The sequence below is a fragment of the Trichechus manatus genome, unplaced genomic scaffold, assembly GCF_000243295.1.
Source record: "Trichechus manatus latirostris isolate Lorelei unplaced genomic scaffold, TriManLat1.0 scaffold00010, whole genome shotgun sequence".
Lineage (NCBI taxonomy): Eukaryota > Metazoa > Chordata > Mammalia > Sirenia > Trichechidae > Trichechus > Trichechus manatus.
This window is the reverse complement of record NW_004443946.1, coordinates 28,994,984-29,019,045: the sequence shown is the minus strand read 5'-3', so window position 1 is coordinate 29,019,045 and position 24,062 is coordinate 28,994,984. Positions and strand designations below refer to the sequence as shown.

Genomic DNA, 24,062 nt, shown 5'->3' with positions numbered 1-24,062 from the left:
AGCAGTTTAGGTTCTCATTCAACAATGTCTATACAAGTTGTTCAGTGACATTGGTTATATTCTTCACAATACATGAACATTCTCATTACTTCCATTTTGGTTGTTCTGTTTCCATTAATCTAGTTTCCCTGCCCCTTTACATTCTCATCTTTGTTTAAAGTAATTATTGCCTGTTTGGTCTCATATAAGTGACTTTTTGAAAGATGTAGAGTACTTACAGGTGATATTCTTTTTTTTAGCCCATTTGTTATTTAGCTACAAGGTGACCTGACCTCAGGGGTTAGTTTAGGTTTAAAGAGCATCTGAGGGCAATAGTCTCGGGGAGTCTTTCAGTCTCAAGTAACCCAGCAGGTCTGGTTTTCTTTTTTTTTAGGAATTTGAGGTTCTGTTCCACATTTTTCTCCCTTTCTATCAGGGTCCATCAACTGTGGCCCTGAGTAGAACGGTCAGTAGTAGTAGCTGGGCACCATCTAGTTCTTCTGGACTCAGGGTAGATAAGGTTGTGGTTCGATAAGCTGAACTTTTAACATGCTCTATGAAAAAACTAAATGGGAGGATGATTTCGCAGCACTATAGTTTTGGTTATTCTTTTAAAATAAAACCAAAGAACAAAAATACTGTTTTGGTCCTTCTTCTTGATCATATTATGATGAAAACTGGGACATCAAACTAGTTTCAGATAAATGTCATAGTGTGTCAGACTGGACTGCTTTTAATAGTAAAAACTAATAAAGCTACTACTTACTAAGCCCTTAGAACATACCAGGATCTGAACTAAAAATCTATAAATATATCTTATCACCTCTTCTAAACCTTACACTAACTCCAATTTACAAATAAGGCAACTAAAGCCCAGAGAAGTCAAGGTAAAATGAGCCAACAAAGAAGCTACGATTTGAACCCAAAGCCTGACAAACTCCTAAGTCTGAGGTCTTTACCACAAACTAAACTGCCTCCCATATACCATCCTCATGAGCATAAATAAACCTGAGGATTCAAAGTCCATGAATGCTTCTCAATCCAAAACGAGCTGCTCCTGAGGGATTTCTTACTTTTTTGCATTTTTCACAATAGGTGAATAAAGAATGTATGTCCAGACCTCTTTTTTCCCTTGGTATCTCATTAATGGGACAGAAAATCGCCAGGACACTAGCAATTCAAGCTATCAGGAAAAAACTAACCACAGAGACAAGCAATATAATTCCCCAAGGCTTGTCAAGAAGTTAAACCATTTACCTAAGGCCATACCACTCATCAATGACAAAGTCGAGACTAGACCCACACATCCAGACTCTTGGTTCAAATTTCTTTCTATTGGTTTCAACGACAGCATCTCAGTTTCTACCATAGTTTATTCCTGCCAACATAGAATAAGACAGGTAACTTCATGTCTGCCACCCTGTCCCACTTTCAAAATAGCAAGGATTAATAAAATTATTACAAGAACATCTAAAGAGTCTACAATACGTTCATTCTCTAAACTGTACTGGATCCTAGGGAAGCCGCTCATGATATGCCAATCGCCTGAAGTATCAGTTTCATGGGCCACTAACATCCAGGATAATGCTAACTGTTAAATCACTGTAGAGATCTTCAAAAGAAGCAATGAAAACTGTGTACTGATGAACAGTAGCATTACCACTGAAGAAGTTACTTTAAAATCAGTTACTTATAAAAACACACCACAAACAGCTGTCTCTCTAGAACAATGGTTCTCAGACTTCAGCCTCCATCAGAAGCACCAGTTGTTGTTAGTGTGTGCCGTCGAGTCAATTCAGACTCATAGTGACCCTACAGGACAGAGCAGAACTGCCCCATAGAGTTTCCAAGGAGTGGTTGGTGAATATGAACTGCTGACCTTTTGGTTAGTAGCTGAGCTCTTAACCACTGTGCCACCACGGCTCTGGGGGCTCCTTAGAGGGCTTGTTAAAACACAGGCTGCTGGGTCCTACCTCTAAAATTTCCAATTCAATAGGTCTGGGGCAGGACCAAGAGTCTGCACTTCTAACAAGTTCCCTAGTGATGCCAAGCTGCTCCAGGGACCACATTTTGAGAACCACTGCTCTCAAAGCACCTCACCAAACCAGGTATGTAGATGAACTAAAGACAGGCATTAGAATTAACAATGATTAGTTTCTACACACTACACTATATGAATACCTTCTGATCCATAAGCATTCTTAGGCCATTTATTAAACAGCATATTTAGATAGATCGTGTTTACAAATGCTTTTAATGAGTATCGACATAAACTACAGTGGAATTTTTTTGGTACTCAAGCACTAACTCAAGACTTTTAATAATACAAAAAGGGACTCACTGAGCTGGAAGAAACCTTGTGAGACCATCTAGACCAGGAGTCTTCAACCTGGGTTCACTAGGATGCCTGATGCAGGAGTTCCTCAAAAGAGTGCTACCAGGGAATAAGGAAGAGGCTGAGTGGATCTGTCTCCTGACCTCCAGCCCCTCTAGAATCTTGCTTTAAAACCAAAATAGGTTTTGTTGTCTTATAATTAGAGAGTCTGTGTAAAATTTTGTTTGGTTGGGAGGAGGGGAGGAAAGGGAGGTATCCTCTTATCTTGGTTTCTCAATAACTATTTTTTAAGAGCTCACTATATGCCAGGCAGTGTGTTAAGTACTGTGGCTGCAAATAATAAAGTAATTCCTCCCTTGAAAAGCTTCAATGGAAAAGACACACACCCACAAACAATAAGAATGTAATATAGCAAGTGATAAGAAAACAAGAAGTACAAGGAGCCACAAGAGAACAAAGAAAGAGAATAAGGCTTCTAGGAGATGATGTCTAAGCTGAGTCTATCGGCCAGAATCCCTTCAGGAAACAGATGGGACATTTAAGTGGGGTAATTGAGGAGACTTTAATGAAGTGACTATTTACAAAGGGATAGACAGCATTAAAGGAAACAATAGGGGTGATGCGGCAACCTGAAGCTAGCAACAATGGGAAATCTTGACCATTCCTAGACCTGAAGGGGCAAGGGAAAGTGGTTACCAGAGCCCAGAGAGAGAACTGTGCTTACAGCACAAGGCTGCCAAACAGGAGCTGTGGCCTTCAACAGAGGATCACAACCAGCAGTCCAACAGAAAGGAAGCCAGGGAAAGATATAATCCAATGCAGCAGACTGCGTTATTGTTTCCAGTTCTTCATTCCCTCCCTATAATAGCATGATATATCCATGCCCTTCGCTCTTTGCCATGGGGTTCTGCATGCCCTCCTCTTGTGCCCTACTGACACTGGCCTGGTCTTATGACTTGCTTCAGATAGTAGAACATTAAAAACAGTAACCTGTTGCCTTCGAGTCAATTCCGACCCATAGCAACCCTATAGGACAGAGGAGAACTGCCTCACAGGGTTTCCAAGGAGTTGCTGGTGGATTTGAACTGCTGACCTCTTGGTTAGCAGCCTTGGCTCTTAACAACTGTGAAGATGCAATTCAAGCTAAGGCTTTAAGTATGCATACATGGCCCGGTTTGGTCTCTTGGTGTTTATGCCCACCACCACAAGACGCCCATGCCTCAAACTGTCATTGCTCCTTTAGTTTAGGTGCCATAATAGGATACACTGAGTAGATATAAACCTAACTTGAAGACTACAAACCAGCTGAGCCCAGGTAAGATCAGCCAAACCACAGCCAACCCACAGCACGATAGTAAGAAATAAATGGTGGTTGTGGTTAACCACTGAAATTTTAGGGTTGCTAACCAGCACTATCACAATAAAAACTTGACTAATACACCCAATCTCACTCACCTCCCTCCCTCCAATCCTCTGCTGATGCCTCCTATTGGCCACACCCAAAAAGAAGTCAAGAGCAAGAAAGCCTACTGATGCAGTCTATAAAATCGATCAGCTACCCAGGGCACAGAGAAGACTGAAAAGCAGATCTAGAGGGGCAAAAGGAGAATTGTGTCTTGGTGGATGACCAGTCACTCTAGGAAAGGTGAGGATGAGATCTGAGGCAGAGAGATCAGCATAACAAAGGCACGGAAGCACAGTTTTGTGCTGAGAACTCTAAGCACCTAATTATCACCAGAATATGTGAAGCTGAAGCAGTGAAAGGGAGGAGAGTTGAAGCTAGAGAAAAATATTCTGTAATTTTTCTTGACAAGTCAAGGAATCCTTATTAGTAAAGACTTTCCAAAGGGCCAAAACTTAATATGCTGTAATAGGGCCACACTTTTTCCACCTCTGCATAATTATGCATCATAAATTTTAAGAGATATATTATGGTATTTCATAGCACTGTGGTAAAAGCAAGGAAAAAGAGCAAATATCTGTAACTCTGAACGGAACATACCAGCTCATACACAGAAAGACAGCCAGATTTTCCAGGTATAAGATAACAGAATCAAGACCCTAGCTAGAGCCTACCTGGCCACACACACACAGCCTCTAATGATACCTCGCTCCCTCAGAAACAGAAAGAGGTACAAACATACTCACAACAACCCTCCATTAGAGTAGGAAGCTTAACAACTCCATTGGATTGAAACTTTCTCCAGACTTATAACTCTTAGGCATGGATGAGATACCCTCCCCACAGTCTCTCTCCAAATCAGGCTTGGATCCTGAGTTTCACAGTCACAGGATCCCTTCAGTTACTACAGAGCCTACCTGGATCAACCTAGATATGTAGCCACTGTGCCTCTGTCCTTCAATCACTTAACTCTTAGAGAAGATCACTGGATTTCAGAGCTAGAAGGCACTTTAGAGATCTCCTACAAATCCCTTATTTAGAAGATAAGGAAACTACACCCAAAAAAGGCCATATGAAATCACAATTAATGTGGCCCAAAGCAAGTCTATAGGAACCCTGGTGGTGCAATGGTTAAAGCACTCAGGGTTTGGAAGCAAGTCTATAGGACAAGAGTTTTGTAGAATGCCCTTGTACCATGGCAAAGTGTCAAAATTGCTGTTTAGGTAGTAAAAATAAAGTACTAGTTATTAACATCAAAAACAAACCAAACCCACTGCCATCGAGTCGATTCCTACTCACAGTGACCCTATAGGACAGAACAGGAAACCCATAGGGTTTCCAAGGCTGTAAATCTTTACAGAAGCAGACTGCTACATCTTTCTACCACGGAGCAGCTGATGGGTTCGAATGGCTAACCTTTCGGTTAGCAGCTGAGCACTTCAACATACACCAGTCTTATTCACACTGCTCCATACTAAACTTTAGTAGTTTTAACTTCAGCAAGAATATTTTATATATTCACTCAGAATATTATGATTGTTTCATAAATAAGGTTATAGAAATAACTACCTTCTCTCTATGTGAAAATAAGAATGTCTTAACAACATCCAAAACAAGAGAGGGGTGCTTGAGGATTTTTGTTGGTTCTAATAAAAAGCAACTTCCCAAAAGTCCCAAAGTCCCGTCCTCCCTAGACCAATGAGTCTCAGAATCTGAATGACCTGCATAAGGATCATCTAAGTTGCTCTTGAAAAATGCAGGTTCCAGGGGCCTACTGTAGACCAATTTGATGTCTAAGAGCTCAGGAATCTGCAGTTGTAACAGTTCCCCAGGGGGCTCTTACATGCCCTAAAGTTTGAAAACCACTGCCATAGACAACCATCATCTTCTCAGTGAGTCACTCCTATGATCATTAGAATCTTGCCATGAACAATGAACCAGTGTCCTCAGACTGAGATCAAGATTACCTTGCCGGCCTTCATCGTTGGTAAATAGTCCAGGGTCACTGCTGCTACACACACTGCTAGTTTCACTGAAAAAGAGAAAAACATGAGAGAAAACATCAGCTCCAGTGAAAACACTGTACGTTCTTCTGGTTTTCAAAAGGTCCTCCCAAGCTCCCCTGAATTGTCCACTGGCCCATTAGCCAATCAGATATATAAATTTCCATGTAAAGCCATTAGAAGAAGTTTATATTTTCCCCAAAACAGAAGAAATGTAAGACGAGAATTCTAAAACTTACTTATATTTCAAGGTACTTTTAAAATATCTAAAGTCACTTTGTTAGTTTAGAAATAGAAGGCTATTATGGCTCATAAAAGTAATGTGAATCTGGTTCAGTACATTAAACAACACCAGAAATTTACAAATTTACCAACAAACTTTATTTTTAAATATTGTCAACTATCAGTTTCAAATAAAGCTATCATATTTTAAGATATTTAGCATCTCTCAAGTTTCTTTTTCCCTATTTAATAAACAGCAAACAAAAATCCATGAACAGAAAAAAAAGGGACAAAGTTATATTTTCTAAATTTAATGCCTTCCTTGATATCAAGTATGTATAACAGAATTCATTTTCAAAAAGGAGCTCAGGTTAAAAATATAAAAATGAAAACAAACTTTATTTGAACTCTTTGAAATAAAACTTTTGCCCCACTGAATTCAGTCTAACCAGCTTCATTTTCTAAGCTATCGCTCACAGATGATTCTGTTTCTTCTGATGACACTTTTCTTCCATCTACTCTTCATCGAATTTGATTCATCTGGTTCAAAAAAAAATTTCTCTTTTACAATATTAGCTATTTCCTTGATCGGAGTTATTTCCTTCTAAGCTAGTCCAAAAAAAAAAAAAAAAAAATTTTTTTTTTAACCTACTGTAGAAGATGGAGAAAACCAAAGCAAGGAAGAAGCACTTTCACCAGGCTATAGCAGCCGAACTCTTAACCACTACGTCACTAGAGCTTCTGCAGAAAAAAAAGGCTTGGCAAAAATCCCAGTCTACATTCCTGGATCAAAAACCTGAAAATATTTTGTATTTTGCAACATTTCCAAAAATCTTGCCAACACTAAATCTTAAAAATGCTGTTAAATTAAGTAGCAATGCTTTCCTTATTTAAGCTTGTCTTTGAGTAACAGACCCAAGAGATTTGCTGCCACGGAGCCAATCAAATCCACCCTATTTCTTTATATGTTCTTTCATTTTATTTTCTTCTATACTTACAAATGGGAACCTTCTCAGGGATCATTGTAAGAAATTTCTCACAAAGCCGTATCACTGGGTTTGGATGAATCTAGAATTTTCTTTATTGTACTCAGATGAAGGTTTACAGAACTAGTTTCTCATTAAACAGTACATATATTGTTTTATGACATTGGTTAACAACCCCATGACAAGTCAACACTCTCCCTTCCCAACCTTGGGTTCCCAACCACCAGCCTTCCTGTCCCCTCCTGCCTTCTAGTCCTTGTCCCTGGGCTGTTGTGCCCCTTTAAGTCTCGTTCTGTTTTACGGGCTTGTCTAATCTGTGGATGAAGGGTGAACCTTGGGAGTGATATCATTACTGAGCTGAAAGACTGCCCAGGGGCCTTACTCTTGGGGTTTCTCCAGTCTCTGTCAGACCAGTAAGTCTGGTCTTTTGTGAGTCAGAATTTTGTTGTACATTTTTCTCCAGCTCTGTTCGAGACCCTCTATTGTGATCCCTGTCAGAGCAGTCAGTGGTGGCAGCCGAGCGGCATCTAGTTGTACTGGACTCAGTCTGGTGGAGGCCATGGTAGTTGTGGTCCACTAGTCCTTTAGACTTATCTCTCCCTTATGGCTTTAGTTTTCTTCATTCTCCCTTGCTCCCAAAGGATTCCAGTGGAGTATCTTAGACGGCCGTTCACAGGCTTTTAAGACCCCAGATGCTGCTCACCAAAGCAGAATGTAGAACATTTTCTTTATGAACTATGTTATGAAAAATTGAGCTATATATTCCCTGAGACCATGATCCCCACTGCCCTCAGGGAGTTTGGATGTGTCTGTGGAGCTTCCATGACCTTGATAAGCTGTGCTGGCTTCCCCACTATTGTGTACTGTCTTATCCTGCACCAAAGTCACCACTTATCTATTGTCTATTTAGTGTTTTTCCATTCCCAACCCTCCCCTCCCTCGTAACCATCAAAGATTTGCTTCTTTTTGTGTGTAAACTTTTTCATGAGTTTTTATAGTAGTGGTCTCATACAATATTTGTCCTTTTGTGACTGACTTATTTCACTCAGCATAATGCCCTCCAGTGAATCTAGAATTTTCAACGAGCTCTACAGTGAAATCCAGAAGACCTTCTCAGCAAGTACTGTATTCTGCCTACTTCTAAATTCAAAAACTCTCCCTGCTGATCTTAATGGTGTCATTCTTGTATTTTTAGTGAATTCAAAATAACATGAGTGGTCTAACTCCATGAAGTCTTAACTATACAGTCTTGTATATTATGACTTTATTATTTTCTTCCCATCTCTCTTCGAAGAGAAAGCAGATTTTACATTTTTAAATTTCTCTTAAGGGGAGTTAAAAAGCACACCAGGCCATGGGACAGATATTCCACTCCACCATCATTTTATAAAGGAGTCCTAGTGATGCAACAGTTAAGCGCTCAGCTGCTAACTGAAAGTTCAGCAGTTCAAACCCACGCAGCGATTCCATGGGAGAAAGACTTGACAATTTGCTCCCATAAAGATTAAAGCCTAGAAAACCCTATGGGGCAGTTAACTCTGTCACAAGGGGGCACTATGATTTGAAATTGACTCAAGGGCACCTAACAACAACAATAATCATGTTATATACTTTGTTGGTTAGCAGAATCATACTGAGATTTGGGGGTCAGCAAACTACAGCCTATCACTTGTTTTTGTATGGCCCACAAGCTAAGAATGGTCTGTACGTTTTGAAATTGCTGAAAAAAGAATTGAGAGAAAGAATATTTTGTAACACACAGAATGATATAAACTGCAAATTTCAATGTCCATAAATAAAGCTTTATTGGAACACAGCCATACTCAATCATTTACATATTGTTTATGGCTGTTTTCACACTACAACTGCAGAGTTGAGTAGTTTTAACAAAATATATGGCCCACAAAGCCTAAAATATTTACTATCTAGCCCTTTATAGAAAAATCTTGCCAACCCCTGCTCTACATGAGTTACAAGTTCCCCTCTGCAATGTCTATGGTCTCTTCCGTTTGAATATTTTCCAGTTATAAAAATTAAATTGTTGGTTTATCACAAAGCCTATCCTTACTCCATTCATTTCCAGCTACCTATAAGCACTACAAGATACAGTGCTTGCTTGATTCATTTTTGCATGGATTCAATTCTCTTCTCATATTCTAAATAAAAGGGGTAAACTCAAAGAATGTCTGCTGGATCAAGAAAGATGCTGGTAACCTCTAACCCTCTTGTCACTATAGATTTTCTGTCTACAACATTTCAGGAGAATCAATGTTCTTGATAGAGTTTGGATTCAACTTTTCTATGAGAGTTTCCTATGTATAGTTAATTGTAGTAAAGATAACAATGCCATAGAAATAGCATCAGGATTTTAAGATTATGGTCAAGGGAAACATGTATTTTCTTCATTTAAAAAAAAAATTATGTCTACAGAACACTTTTTACATAAAACTGCCATCATTCTACCAGTGTCTGGAAACGTTTCATCTGATAGCATTTGCTGTTTCTATTTATTCCCACAGAACAACTTGCATTGTGGAAATCTAGTCATACATTAAGAACTTGTTAGCAATTTGCTGAAGAGGAAAAAAGCAGGTGATGTAGTTTCATGGTATGCTTGCACATAAACACTATGATATAGCATGCAAAAATGTAGTGATAGCTATAAAGTAGAAGCACATATTTCCCCTTCCAAGTTATAAGTCGAAATTTTCCAGTCCTTCAGCACTCACTCACAGCTCAGAGATTGTGGTTAAAAAAAAAAAAAAATCGTTTCAGTAGGATTTTAATAATGATTTTATTATTTTAATAAAATGTTAATTTAGTTAATGCACTTTAATATTCTGCTAAAAATAAGCTACCAACTTTCAATAAAGACAATTTGCTTTTAGCACCTCTGCTAAGTTCAAAGACGTCAGCCTCCTACATTTCTCCTATTCCAAAACCTTCAAATTTGTTTGTAACTGTTGTGCTATGAGCCTTTTTACAAGCCAAGGATAAAAAGCTTTGTTCCTTGTTTTTATAAGAAAAAAAATGTGATCTTACCTCTAGTGTCTACTCCACTCATAGCCCTCTGAAGCTTAGTCAGGAGACAGAAACCCAGTCTTTACTAATCTTTAGATAAAAGTAACAAGACAAATCCCACAAAGAAAAAAGGCAATAAAGGCTTGTCTTTTCCTAAATTGGCAGCAATTCCTCCAGGCATCAACGCCCCTTGGCTTGCCTTGGGAGTTATTCTGCACCCACTCTTCTCCTATGGTTTAATCTATAAATAGTTTACATACAAAAATCTTCCTAGAATATTTCTAAAATAGTTTGGAGAGGAAATATAATAACCTTACAAGTAATATTCATCATTCAAAAAATTCAATCCTAAATTGGGAGAATAAAATATCTCTAATAGGAGAAGGAGAGAATTTCTCCCCTATTTCTCCTAAACCTTCACTCACTCATTCATTGGCAAGCGCTTATTAAGCATTTACTATATACCAGACACTGTGCTATAACCAACACTAAAACAAAGAAACACGTCAATTTAAATGCATTCATTTGATAGGTGTCCAATCGTCTTCGTGAACAATCTCCTTTACCATGAGACCAGAAGAACTGGATGGTGCCCGGCTACCATTACTGAACATCTTGATCAAAGATCCTATAAAAGGATCATGATCCAAATGGGGAAAATGTGGAACAGAGTTTCAAATTCTCATAGAATCCAGACTTTCGAGAGCTGTTGAGGCTGGATAACCCTCCCAAAATTATTACCCTGAAAAAAATATTTAAACCTTGAACTGAAACTATTTCCTAAAGTCATCTTTGAACCAAATGATAGTTTAGCCTAATTAGAAAAAAAGTCTGCATTAGGCATTTTACTCTTTTAAATAATTAAACATACGTGATCAAATTGACAACGCAACTCAAAAGGATAGATGAGATGTTGGGGGGCAGTGAGTTTGTGTTAATGATGATGAAATCATTTGGAAAAGGTTGTTGAAAAGGTGGCACAAGTTGAACAATGTAACCAATGTCACTGAATTGTACATGTAGAAACTGTTGAAGTGGTGTAAACTTTGTTATGTATATTTTCACCAAATAAACAAAGAAAGATTTTTAAAAATAAATAAATGCATTTGTTTTATAAGTAACTATTAGTCTGGACTGTGGGAGGAGAAGGGTATGAAGAGACAGAATACTCTCCAAGGAAGAATATTTTTCGATCAATTAATAAAGGGTGGAGCAAGCCCAGGGCTATGGATCGAATTGTTGTCCCCCAAAAATATGTGTTGGAATCCTAACTCCTATACCTGTGGATGTAATCCCATTTGGGAATAAGGTTTTCTCTGCTAAGAAGCCATTATCAGTGTAACCAAAAAAAACCAAACCCACTGCTGTCGAGTCAATTCCAACTCATAGCGGCCCTACAGGACAGAGTAGAACTGCCCCATAGGGTTTCCAAGGAGTGGCTGGCTGGTAGATTCGAACTGCTGACCTTTTGGTCAGCACCTAAGCTCTTAACCACTGCACCACCAGGGCTCCATATAGGTTTATCTTAAACCTACTTGCTTTGGATATATGAAAACAAGCAGATTAGGCACAGAAAAGCAAGTATAAAGGGAGAGGAAGATACATGCCACGTGAAGACTGCCAAGGAATTAAGGAATGCCAGGTCTACAGAAACTGAAAGGGATATTCCCCCAGAGACCACACAAAGAGCCTTCCCCTCCTGCTGGTGCCCTGAATTCAGACTTCCAGCCTCCTAAACTGTGAAAAAATAAATTTACATTTGTTAGAGCCATCCACTTGTGGTATTTGTTATAGCAGCATTAGATAACTAAGACACCTAGAATATAACCTGTATTATAAAAAACCATCCCATTTTAGAAGCCAGAAAATGTCTTAAACAAAAAAAAATCATATGAGAGTTAAAATGGTGGTAATATATCACACTTCTCTATTATGCCTTTCACTCAGAATTGTTCCTGTACTTTATTCAGCAGTATTACCACCGCTATTTTACATACAATACAAACAAAATTAAAGCCTGGATTCTGGACCACCAACTGTACTACCTAATTAGTATAATACTGTTAGAAAAGCAACTGAAATCACAGAAGTGTAAAGAAAGTTAACCTAACCAACAGTCCAGAGTCTTCCCCCACACCCAACATTTTATCATGAAGTTTTTCAAACATTCACAAAAGTTAAAAAGTTAGTTAACACCCGGAACTCCTTCACCTGGAATCTGCAATTAACATTTTGCTTTATTTGCTTCATCACATATCAATCCATTAAACCATTCCACCAGAGCTCCTTTGTAAAGAGACACTCACAATAGACCAGATGATTTGGTATGGCATCCACTTTCAGAGACACAGATCATCATTAGGAATCATGCCTAATAAAACACCATTGATACCTCTTATTCATTCAAGCAAGGAGCCCTGGTGGCGCAACTATTAAGTGCTCGGCTGCTTTACCTGCTCCACCCCCACCCCCAATATGGGATGCAAAAATATTGCCGGGATCTGTCTAGGTGGAGGTCTCTTTTCATTAGTTTTCCCTTTTAATCTTTGCACTCAATTTTTTCAACTTGGGAATGCTTTTTCTCTTCAGTTATACTTTTTAAATTATTCTTCTGTTCCAACTGCTTTGGTTTCTTCCTCAGGAGTATTTCTTTACATACTCACAGACTAGGCCTCTGTTCTCTGCCTCTAGATCAATCTTCTTCTCTCATTTTTAGCTCTTCCCTCTGCATTTTGGGAGGGATTCCAAAGTTTTCCACATCAATCAATTCAATTTTCTGCACAACAAACCGTCCTTCATTTTAATATTGCAATTACACTTTAATTTTCCTACAATTCTTCCTCCCATACTACTGTTTTTTCAAATAGCTGTCTTTCTCTCCTTTTGACTTCCTGTTCTTGTTTCGAAGTGATTATATCTTCTTATATCCTGATGAAGACTTTTCAAAATGTTCTGGTTCCTAGTGGCAATCATTTTTAAAGATTTGTTCTTCCTCTGAATTTTCAGAATGATGTTTCTCTTTCCCTTATTCTGCAGAACTTGCTCCAAAGCCTCCTGTTGTGCATTGGTTTACTCCAAACTAGTGTTCGCAACAGAGTGTATACATTACTCTTGGTCCCATTCTCTAGCCTCTTGGTTATGGGTAGCATGCCCTTCCCAGATCTACAGCTGGCCAGGAGCAACATGCAGAGTCACTAGCGTAATCCCCAGCATTACAGGTAGGCTTTTATCTAGTATAGCTGTGCTGGACTAAGACAGGATCTTCTCCTCACCTTCACTGCCTGATTCTGACACCATTCCAGGAGTGTGCAATAAACAGTGATTTATAGAACACTGAAATCTCCAGGATGCACTATTAAGAGAGTCTGTTCACTCTCTGCCCATGCCAAGAGTACTTTATACTTGGAGACCATACTTCCCAGGACTCAATACTCTGTGACTGCCTCCTGCTTCCAAACACAGATACACAAAGAAAACCCTAAGCCTCCCCATCCAGGTGTTTTCTGGGAGTTACAGCCTACAAATAGAAACCGAAAGATATCAATTGGGAAATGAAGGATGAAACAACACTGTCTCAAATTGCCCAGTTTTCTGATTGAAACATCTTGTATTTCCAAACCAAAGGCAGACTCTAGAAAAAGGATGAAGGGTCTTTCTATCTACCTTCGGGCAGGCACAGCACTGCTGTAGGGACCTCCATTCGCATTCTCCGGTCCAGTGCTATCAGCCTTGTAGTTCAAGGAAATCTCGGCAATAGGTAGACTGTTAAATTCTAGCTTCTGATGATGTGAGTTTACAATATTTTATGTCTTCATAAGTACGTTAGCAGGTAGTGGAGGCTATTTAGTAGATGCCTTTTTAAATAAGAAGCTACAATGAAGGAAGGTGGGTTGTGACAGAAAAAGAATCGCAGAATCTCAGTGTTTGTTGCAAGGGACCTTAGCAGTCACTCAATTCAACCTTCTCGAGACCACAATAACCCAATAAGTGGTCACCAAGCCCATGCTCGAATACCTAGAACTCAGCACTTGATGAAACAATTCACTTCATTCTTATGGAGTTCTAATTTTTAGAATGTTCTATTTTATATTTAGGCAACATTTAAAGCTCTATAATTTCTATTCATAAGTCCTCGATCCCTTCTCTGGAGCCACACAGAATAATTCTAACATTTCTTTCAAGAGAGAGTCTTTCAAGAGGCCAAACCAAAACCAAATCCATTGCCTTCAAGTGGATTCCAAATCACAGCGACCCCATGTGTGACAGAGTAGAACTGAGGGTAGGGTTTTCTTGGCTGTAAACTTTATGGAAGCAGATCACCAGGCCTCTTTTCCACAGCGCTGCTGGGTGTGATCCAACTCCTAATGTTTTGGTTAGTAGTCAAGCACAAGTTGTTCGCACCACCCTGGGACCTTTTTCAAGGGACAGACCTTCAAACACAATAGTATCATATCCACCTCCCAAGCTGTCTTTTTCAGTTGTTCCTAAAGATATACTAGCAGAACTTTTAATAAATCCGTATAAGCACACTGTGCTGGCTATTCAGTACTCTCAGATGCAATACCACCATTTGCAACAATTGTAAATATGCTCTTGGTCAGCATCTCTATTTACAGAATAGAAAACAGGACACCCTCAACCTACCACATATATTCTTTTCCACAGCTCCAGTAAACCCTGATTAATGACCTCCACTTGCAAAGGAGGCTACTTACCTTAACCATGAAATAATGAAGGCTACTGATCCAACAAGCTCCTGCTATAGAGTGTTATTGATCACCCAATCTTTGGTGAAAATGGTCCTCATTTAGCAATTTCACCGTCACAAACACCTGGAGCAAAGCACACTCATAATTAAAGAGTTTGGGGGAGTTAAAGGGAGAGGTGATAGAGATCTCAGCTTTCTCCCATTTATTCTTGCTTTTGAGCTATTGTTTGTGTCAGAAGGGATACTGATTTTCTATAAAAATAAGAAAACAAGAGGCACCAAGGGGCCGCAGAAGGTCAGCTTGGGCTGGAGAAGGAGGGGGGAGGTTTAGCACTCTATCTCTGTCACTTGCCTCCTAGGAGAAGGGAGTATTTTCTTTCCTGTGAGATCGGCCTCTAATACATCACTTTAGGAAGGCTCTGACTGCAACTTCAGATCATCACCAAACCAACTCACTTACAAAAGAAAAAGAAGCTAAACTATATTCAAGGGGAACAAACAAATGACGTATTAGCTCAAAACACCGCAAAATTAGGCTATGAATTGCTGAATTAATAGCCGCTATACAATTTGAATAAAAATCAGTAGAAAGTAATTTTACAAGAGAGTTGTTTCATTTTAGAACAGTCAAACACACATCACAGAAAAATATTAAAACAACAGTTTGCTTTTTATGCAAGCATAAAAAAACTATTTATATCATAACCACTTTCAGTTCCCCAGGACTCTTGAGGGATTGGTTGATGCAGAACTTAAGAAAGAACGGAAAGAGAAAAACAAAAAGAATTATTGTTTAAGCTTAAAACTACATGTTTAGTTAACAAAGAGTAAATGTGAGGAAGCTGGAAATAAAGGTCTGACTGAGATATACATACTCTAATCTGAAACACCAAATACATGCTTTTAAAAAGAACTCTATTCTTTGACTAGGCTTAGCTAAGCTTAACGATCAGCTTCATCTTAGTATTTTCACAAGTTGGATCATATACTCTGACAATTCTCACTACTGCTGCTAAAAAATAAAGTTCTATTCTGTGGCACATCCAAGTAAATTTAAGAAAGAATAACAAAGGGAATTCATGAAAGTATTTCTTTGATGCAGAAAAAAAGTAAAAAAATTTTGACAGAATCAATTTACCAACAGAGTATAATATCCAAATCATAAACTATTATCTACTTAAATACACTTTAATGCCAGTCCTATTTATAAGGAGTGCTTAATAATATACAGTAGTTTGAAAACTAAAGCATTTTCTTTCTACTTTACTGTTGAGAAGCTGAACACAACATGCAGTCAAAGAATAAGAATGACTCCCCTTTCCCCACAAGGTGGATTTAGAGGGGGAAAAAATTTTTGTGTTGGTAACTACAAGTGAATCTACATAAGTCAAGGGGAATTTAGGACTGCTAAATAATTACAAGATTCTAAAGAAGAATTTTCTAATTCTGCATCTGATACTTCCCCACCCATTATTCCTTCATAGCTACAAGGACTTTGGAATCCACATTACCAAAAGAACTCTGAAGTCATGAAACAGGAGGGAGACAGCCCAAACTGCAGAAGGTCTCCTCAATTTGAAAAGAGTAAGAATATCGTCAGAATTCCTGCCTACTTCAATTTATCCAGGCTCCTAGGTACCTGGAATTTATATTATCACAGCCTGACTGTAACGTGCAATAGATGTGTTCAGGATAAGACGGAACAGGAAAGACTGAAGTGCCTCCTTGCTAGAATGCAGGCTTGTATTTGGAGCCATACTTGGGCTGTTATCTTGGAGTAGCTAGAGTTAAGTGTCTCTCTCTCTCTCACACACACACACACAATTATGTCACAGTTTAACAAGAAATACTGGGCAAGAAACACACACAAGCTATCATGCCAGAAAGCTACTTTTAAAATCACCATTCTCCATAGGAAGAAGATTAGTATTTCTGGATGTATGTATGCTGGATATAAAAACAAACTTGAGTGCCTCAAGAGAGGGTTTCAATATTGTGAAAAGCTACAATAAGTTGACCAAGCATGTCTTGTGTGATTAAAAATAGGTGATGAAAAAAATACATTTGGAATCCAAGATTATACCATGAAACCTGTGAGAGCAGGAACTCGACGGGACAGCCTTGTTTTTCCGGGTCTCACAAGTTTCCACCTTTGACAGGGTGCAGTCTTACCATTTTTTCTATCACTCATTTTAGTGGAAAATATTTGAGTTTTCCTTCTCTGACAGGTTTCCACTTCACACAGGTTCCAACTTTCACAAGTTTCACTGTACATAAAAATGAAGTAAATAGGCACTAGAATACATATTGGAGGAAAATTAGGAAAACCAAATTATGAGCCTACCTATACTTTTGCAGACTGGGCTATATAAAGTTTAGTAAGAAAAATAAAAAAGCTGGGTTAAAAACCATTCACGACAGGGGCAGGCATACAGACTTAAACAGCTTTTCCTGTAACTGACACAGCCTGGCCTCAGAGTGCCTAAGATTTATGTCTTTGCTTTTAAGACAAACTTCAGTACAACCAAAGTCCTAAGAGAGGTCAGATGTTCTGCAGTTGTAAAAGTTAAGATGAGACAGAAGAAGGCTCATGGAAAAGGCAAATTTAAAGGGCAGCAAAGCACGGTGGTTAAGTATGAGCTTTGGAACCAGCTATGAGTCCCACTTTTGCCACTGGATGACCTTGGGCAATTTATCTAAACACTCACCTTCAGTTTCCTCTTCTATAAAATACAAATAGTGGAATCATATTAAATAAGAATCTATGTTAAGCAGGCAGTACAGTGCCTAGCACACAATGATAATAAATGTTAACTAATACAGCTAGGGAGCCCTGGTGCCACAGTGGTTAAGAGATCGGCTGCTAACCAAAATGTTTTCCACTAATAGACAGTGATCAAAAAGCGGTCCGACTGCATCTTGTCAAAGGTGGAAAACTCGCGAGACCAGGAAAAACAAGGTAGTTTTGCTAGGTTCCAGTTCTCACAGGTTTCACTGTATTAACAATAACAGAATACAATGGTTCTCAACTGTGAGAACTCAACCTACCTAGGGAGCGTTCATGAGGGCATCTGGATTGACACAATGAATGGGGTGGGGGAACAATGTAGAGATGCAGCGCGTGGGAGAATCCCTCAGCACAAAGAACTGTCCTATGCAAAACACCAACAGCACCCTCACAGAGAAACATATCATAGGTTTATATTAATAATAATATGGAAGTCTCAACTGAGAGTATCAATGTTCCTAAGACTCTAATAGTTACCAAAACTACACTGACATTTTAAACGTGCACCCATTAGAGGGAAGTTTTTCAGGCTCAATCACATTTGGTATAACACTAGTGGGACTCAGTACTGTTATTTTCAAAGCCCACCATGGGTTCTGACAACTTGACTGTCAGCTATAAAATATAAACCCAATATAGTCAAAATATATGTAGCAGAGAACAGAATTAGAGCATAAAAGTATCTAAAGCAATGATTCTTCATGGGGAAAGGCAGCTTTCCAGGAGTTTTTACAAAGTCCATAAGCCTATCACCAGCATTTTCTCTCACAAACACATATATACACAATGGCCTCTGCTGAGATCCTGGGTCTAAAGAAAAATATTTACGCATGGACTGCATGGCATAAATAGCAGTAAATTATTTTTAAAATAAAATTCCTGGTTATTTTTAAAATAAAATTTGAGGTACACATTTTAAACTATTTCTAGAAACAAATATGTTTCTATTACATATAGCCCTCTTAACATAGAGAAAGAAATTCATGGATGGTACTTTAAAAACTAGAGATAAATAAGCTCATTAATTAAAGGAAGACTACAAAGTCAATATTACAGTGGTGGCTTTCAAAGAAAGCTGGGTTTTTAATTTTACCCAAAGTCTAACCCACATCAAGAGTGTGGGTTAGACTTTGGGTAAAATCAACCGGGAAAATCTTTGACTTAGTAAGGGAGATCTCACCATTCTGACATGTTCTCATCAGAGCCCTGTTTTTGTTCATCTGCTTCACACTCCATCCTTTCTTTCCTTCCTGTTTTGCTTAGGAAAGTCCTGTTTTCTGCTGATTCACACAACCCATGGCCTGATGAGGTCCAGGGAGTATTCTCCTTCCAGCGAGACAGACGCTGCTTCTTAGCAGACTTGAACCTGCAGCCCCTCTCATAGCTCCAATCTGACACCTTGAGCTTCTGCTGAAGGCTGGCAGCCACCTCAGACGTCACCCGCTTCACCTTCCGCCGGCGCCTGAGTGGTCGACAAGGTGCATTTTCGGTAAAGGAGTCAGATTCATGCCAGGAATGTTGCTTACTCTTAACAATGGTGTTGAGAGCTGGGTGCCGTCTGGCTACCATGGTGTCATCGGAGTCACTAAAATTGGTGACTGGAGCCACTTCTCGACAGTCCTTAATGGCTTCATCCAGACTTGACTCCGAGGCCTCACTGTAGCAGCAGGTGTGCTCGGCCAGGTGAGTGAAGTCTGAACGGCGCTTCCGGCCTCTTCGTTTCCGAAGCTGTCGCCTCTGCTGCCGAGGGCTCAGGGCCATCTCCTCCCACAGCTCACCAAGCTTATTCTGCTCAGATGTCTGCTCCAAGGCTGAGGCCAAGTCATGTACCAGCTCATCCATGAGGCCACATCTGCCAAAAGTTCAAAAACAAGAAAAGCCTGAATAGGATCTGATGGTTTAGAATAATTTTATAAAACAGAACACAGCACTGCAGAGTCGACCCTGTTTACAGAAAATAAAGTCGCCTTTCATCCAGCTACACTTACATTCTGTTCCTGCCACCCATGCTCCCCTAAGCCAATAAAAATAAGTATCTGGCCCTTGTGAAATGCCTTAAGTCAACATGTTCGTAACCACAAAAACTCACTCACTCACTCACTAGGTGACAACAGGAATATTAGCAAAAACAAGCAAACAAACTCACGGGGATAGATTTTTCCCCTTCTTCTCCAATTAAACTTGTAACTGAATTACACGATAATGAGATCCAAAAAGATACGAGCCTATCTCATCACAGAGGAGTAGAAAAACACACAATTTCAGAATCGGCGTAGGGCCCAGTCTCAAAATGATATTGAGAATGGGTGAAGAATTGATTGTTCTGTGGTCTGGGGTCACTGGTGAGAATACAGGTGGTGAGGAACAGAAAGACAATTTAGTAACATACTCTAAGGAAGACTGCTTGAAGTTTTAGTGATCCAAGACTTTGTAGTGACTTTACAGTGATCCAAGACTCTGTACTCAAAATAGAAAAAAAAAAAGACTAACTTTACACCCATTTAGTCCAGACTACCACCTGGCAACTACCAAGCATAGCACCTTATAGAGTATGTCATGTATTTTTCTCATAATTAACATCTTGTAAGCTCCTCTCCCCATCTCTCAAAAAATCAATTAAGTAATCATCCTAATTAAATGCTTTAGTGCCACACAGCCACAGGAAATTACTGAGGCTAGAATGACAGGGACGGGGTGGAGCCTCTAAAATTTCCTACTCATTCTTAACAAACCATCACGCTTCAGGGGTCACTTCAAATTCAAACCTTCAAACGATGAGAGTAGCATGAGCAATTTTCAAAATTCCCTTTTAATGGTAAATGTCTAACATAATTTGTCCAACATCTAATTATAATACATATTGAATTATCATTTTTTCCCTAGCTTTTCTTAAGCCCAAACAATTTCAGGACCATAATTGTGTGGTGCCACTCTCAGACCATATTTCTGTTCACGCAGTTTACATTTTTCGAAGGGCTTTCTAAGACCTATTTTCATGCTGTCCCTATGCCAACGAATTCAAAGGCAGGAAAACAGCCTATTGGCTTATCTGCCACATCTGTGGGAGCAATGAGAACATCTAGTTCCAAAACTACCACCCAAACATAACTTCTCAAAGTGTCAAAAGCCACACACATAAAAAGACTTCATCCCCTTAAGTAATAGGAGGCGGTTTAGAATGCCATGATTGGCGTTTGGGAGACAACTGACCCTAAAACCCAAGCAAGCTAAACAAATCTGAATCTACTTCCCTAATAAAGAACTACTACTTTAAAAACTCAGGCAGAACTGTACAAACTCTAACGTGGACCGAAGTCATCCAAATAACTTCCAATCGAATGCCTGCTCAGAATCCGTTCCTGCCTCAAAAGCTGCAATGCGAACAGCAGATGACAGAAGAGAACCCTGAGACTCCCACACTTCCAGTCTCGGTGCAGACTCCGAGCGGACCTCCTGCGTCTTGGCAGCCCCCGGGGAGAGGTAAGCCGGTCTGAGTCACGCACAGGAAGGAACAGGAAGCTGGTGGACAGCAAGTGACAAGAGAGGCAGACGCAGGGTGAAGGAGAGGCGGGGAAGCAGGCGGCAACTTCTCATCTAGGCTCAATCAGCAGGCGCAGGGGTCAGCCCCTAAGTCAGAAGGTGCCTAAAGGCAAGTTCTGGCGGCTGAACTCCCTCCCTGTTCGGGGATGGCAACATGGCCACATATGTGAGGAAGAGCGTGTTTGGGGGACTCTCCCCCACTCCCTGACCCGTCCTCGTGGGATACGGCGAACACAGATCTGGACACCAAGACTTCACGCTGTCGCCGACCCCGAAGAGCCAGAATGCAGAGAGGAGACGAGGGTACTCTCGCCCCAGAGACGGCCCTATGACCCCGGGATGGGGGCGATGGGCCCTGAAAAGCAAGGCCCCGCCACCACCGACCCTCCCGCCGGCCGTCGCAGCCCCCTGGCGCCCCTAGCCGCTCAGCCCCTAGCCACTCTGGCTGCCCGGAGTCCTGATCCTCGCTGGCGTGGGTCTTCTGAACCCCAACCCGCTCATCCCACTCCTCGCCCTCACCCGCTGCCGCAACCGCCTCCTCGGGCCGCAGCTTTTTGGGCCGCGTCTCCCAGCCGGGGTTTCCCTCTCTGATCTCATTTCCGGTCTGGGCCGGAGGGGTGGAGGGATAGCAGAGTGGGAGGGGTTAACGAGAAGAACCGCCCCCCGGTGCAGCGCTTCCGCCCCGCGGCCGTGCCCATTTCCGCCCCGCTAGGGGCGGAGCCACGGGGAATCCGGGAGTTTCACGAAGGGGTACGAAGGCGCGGCGGTTGGGGAGAGCTTGGCGAAGTAATTCTCCTGGGCTAAGGTGTTTCTCAGAGGAAGGATCCTAGCGAGCTGGTCTCATCTTTCTTGGAGGCGTCAGGAAATTGGGCGTCAGGGAGGAGCATCGGCCTCGCCCTTACTTGCTGACCTACTTTTAAAAAGGATGTGTAAAGTTGGGGGAAATGGATCTTCTCATTCTTAACGGTGAGACTTGGTACAACCTATGGCGAGGATACCTTTGCAGTGAGTTAACTCAGCATGAAAGTTAACACATGCCTTAAGCAGCAAAAGTAATAAACTTATATTGTTTTATAATCCAAAGTAATCCAAGAAATAACCATGAGTCCATACTGATACAAAAAATGGTTGAATAAATAAATGGGGGAGAAGAGACATTTACTGTGCAGCATTATAAATAATTTGTATAGATAATTAACATAAATATAACTTCCAGTTTCTTAAGTCGGGCTGTTGAAAAGAGGCAAAAAAAGTAAGTAATTTTACAGTTGTGTGGCAGACACAACCTCAACCAGGCGATCAAGGTCAACATCAACAGTGATAAGTCATGTTGATAGTATACAGTCTTGATATGATATGATGAGAATGCCACATCCCGGAGGAGCCTAAAGAGACATGACATATAAATGTGATGTGGCATCCTGGATGGGATCCTGGAACAGAAAAAGAATCTTAGGTAAAAACTAAGGAAATATGAGTAAAGAATGGACTTCAGTTAATAATTATGTACCAGTATTGGTTTGTTAATTGTGACAAGTGTAACATACTAATGTAACATGTTAATAGTGAGGGGAACTGGGTGTGGGGTGTAGGAGAGCTGTGTGCAGTATCTTTGCAATTTTTCTGTAAATATAAATCTAAATTTTAAAATAAAAAATGCACGTCTTTTCATCCAGCAATTCTGCTTCTAGAAATTTTATTCTAAGGAAAAATTGGAAATGGGCACAAAAATGTCATATGCAAGTAGATTCATCTCTGCAGTGTTGTTGGGGGGGTGGTGTTGAGAAGACTAGAAATAAAAAAGCCTACAACAAGAGTTAGTTAACTAAATTATGATATATCTATGAGGTGGAATACCTTGCAGTCTTTTAAAATTGATGCTGTGGAAGAATATTTGATGCCATGAAAAGTCATTGATTTATGATTGTGTACATTTCTGGATGACTGCTATACTTCACAAGTTACTCTAAAAATATAGAGATTGATCCTATTCATGTTTAAAGGAAATTAAATCTACACTTAACATACGAACGTGACCAGAATGATACACTACACACTTTTCAAAATAGTTTCATTATAAATGACTTTATCTCCTACCTGTTGTTTTTATGGATTTTTAGAATTTTCTGTAGGTGAAACTTATTGTGTAAGGAGTTAAGGGAGGAGACAAAGATGACTGTGGTTTCAAGCCAGGGTGACGAAGGGAAAGACTGATGCCATTTGCCCAGCTAAAGAAGTCAAGAAGAGAAACAGGGTTGGTGGGACGACGATTGATTACATTTTGGACATGATAACTTTGTGACTCCCACAGAGAGACGGAAATGTCTAACGGGTATCCACAGCCCTTGACCCTCTTTTCTACTTAAGTTCTTTCTAGCAAAGCACATGAGCTCCTGGGTTGTCAGTTGTCTCCATGAGCACTGAAAGCTCCCAAATATCTTACAATTCAGATTTTATGTGCAATTTTCTGCTAGATATCTCTTCACTTGCTTTCTCCACCAGCATCTCTAGTTTAAGATACCAAAACAAAGCTTAGTTTCTTCCCCAGTCCCTACCAAATCTGCCCCTTCTCTAGTGTTCTGTTTAGGAAATGTCACCACCACCATGCAGTCACCCAAGAAAGACGTTTCAAAGCCATTTTTAGTTCCTGTTTCCTCCTTATACCCTTCATCTAGTTAAATGCTAACCCTCATGGATTCTACTTATACAGTAGTTTTCCATCGGTACTCTCTCCTTTCTTTTCATTCTGCCATTGGCCTCATCTGGGCAGGCAACCACTTTTCTGGATGATGGAGCAGCCTTCTTACTGGTCTTCCCAGTTCCAGTCTCTTCCCCAAAGAAGCCATTCTCTGCACTGGCAGCAGGGTGAGCTTCCTTAAACACAATTTGGATCATGCCACCTCATCCATTCTTTTTTTTTTTTATTATTATACTTTAGATGAAGGTTTGCAGAGCAAATTAGTTTCTCATTAAACGATTAATACACATAATGTGTTGTAACATTGGTTGCCAACCCCACAGCATGTCAACACTCTCCCCTTCTTGACCTTGGGTTCCCCATTACCAGCTTTCCTGTCC

At 40.1% G+C, this 24,062-nt stretch overlaps 1 protein-coding gene across 4 annotated transcripts in view; it reads right to left on the bottom strand.

The window, feature by feature from the left end:
• Positions 1 to 21,730, bottom strand: part of GPATCH2L (G-patch domain containing 2 like) — a 67,592-nt gene extending 45,862 nt beyond the window's left edge. The window contains exons 1-3 of one of the 4 annotated variants that reach the window (XM_023726402.1): positions 21,504 to 21,730; positions 18,625 to 19,296; positions 5,684 to 5,748 (exon numbers count right to left, since the gene is read on the bottom strand). In XM_023726402.1, coding sequence (XP_023582170.1) covers positions 5,684 to 5,748; positions 18,625 to 19,286 — 727 coding nt within the window. In that variant the 5' untranslated portion in view covers positions 19,287 to 19,296; positions 21,504 to 21,730. Of the gene's footprint in view, positions 1 to 5,683; positions 5,749 to 18,624; positions 21,436 to 21,503 lie in introns of those variants that run through there. The other 3 variants (XM_012560041.2, XM_023726401.1, XM_023726400.1) reach the window with 3 other exon arrangements.
• Between the last annotated feature and the right edge of the window lie 2,332 nt (positions 21,731 to 24,062).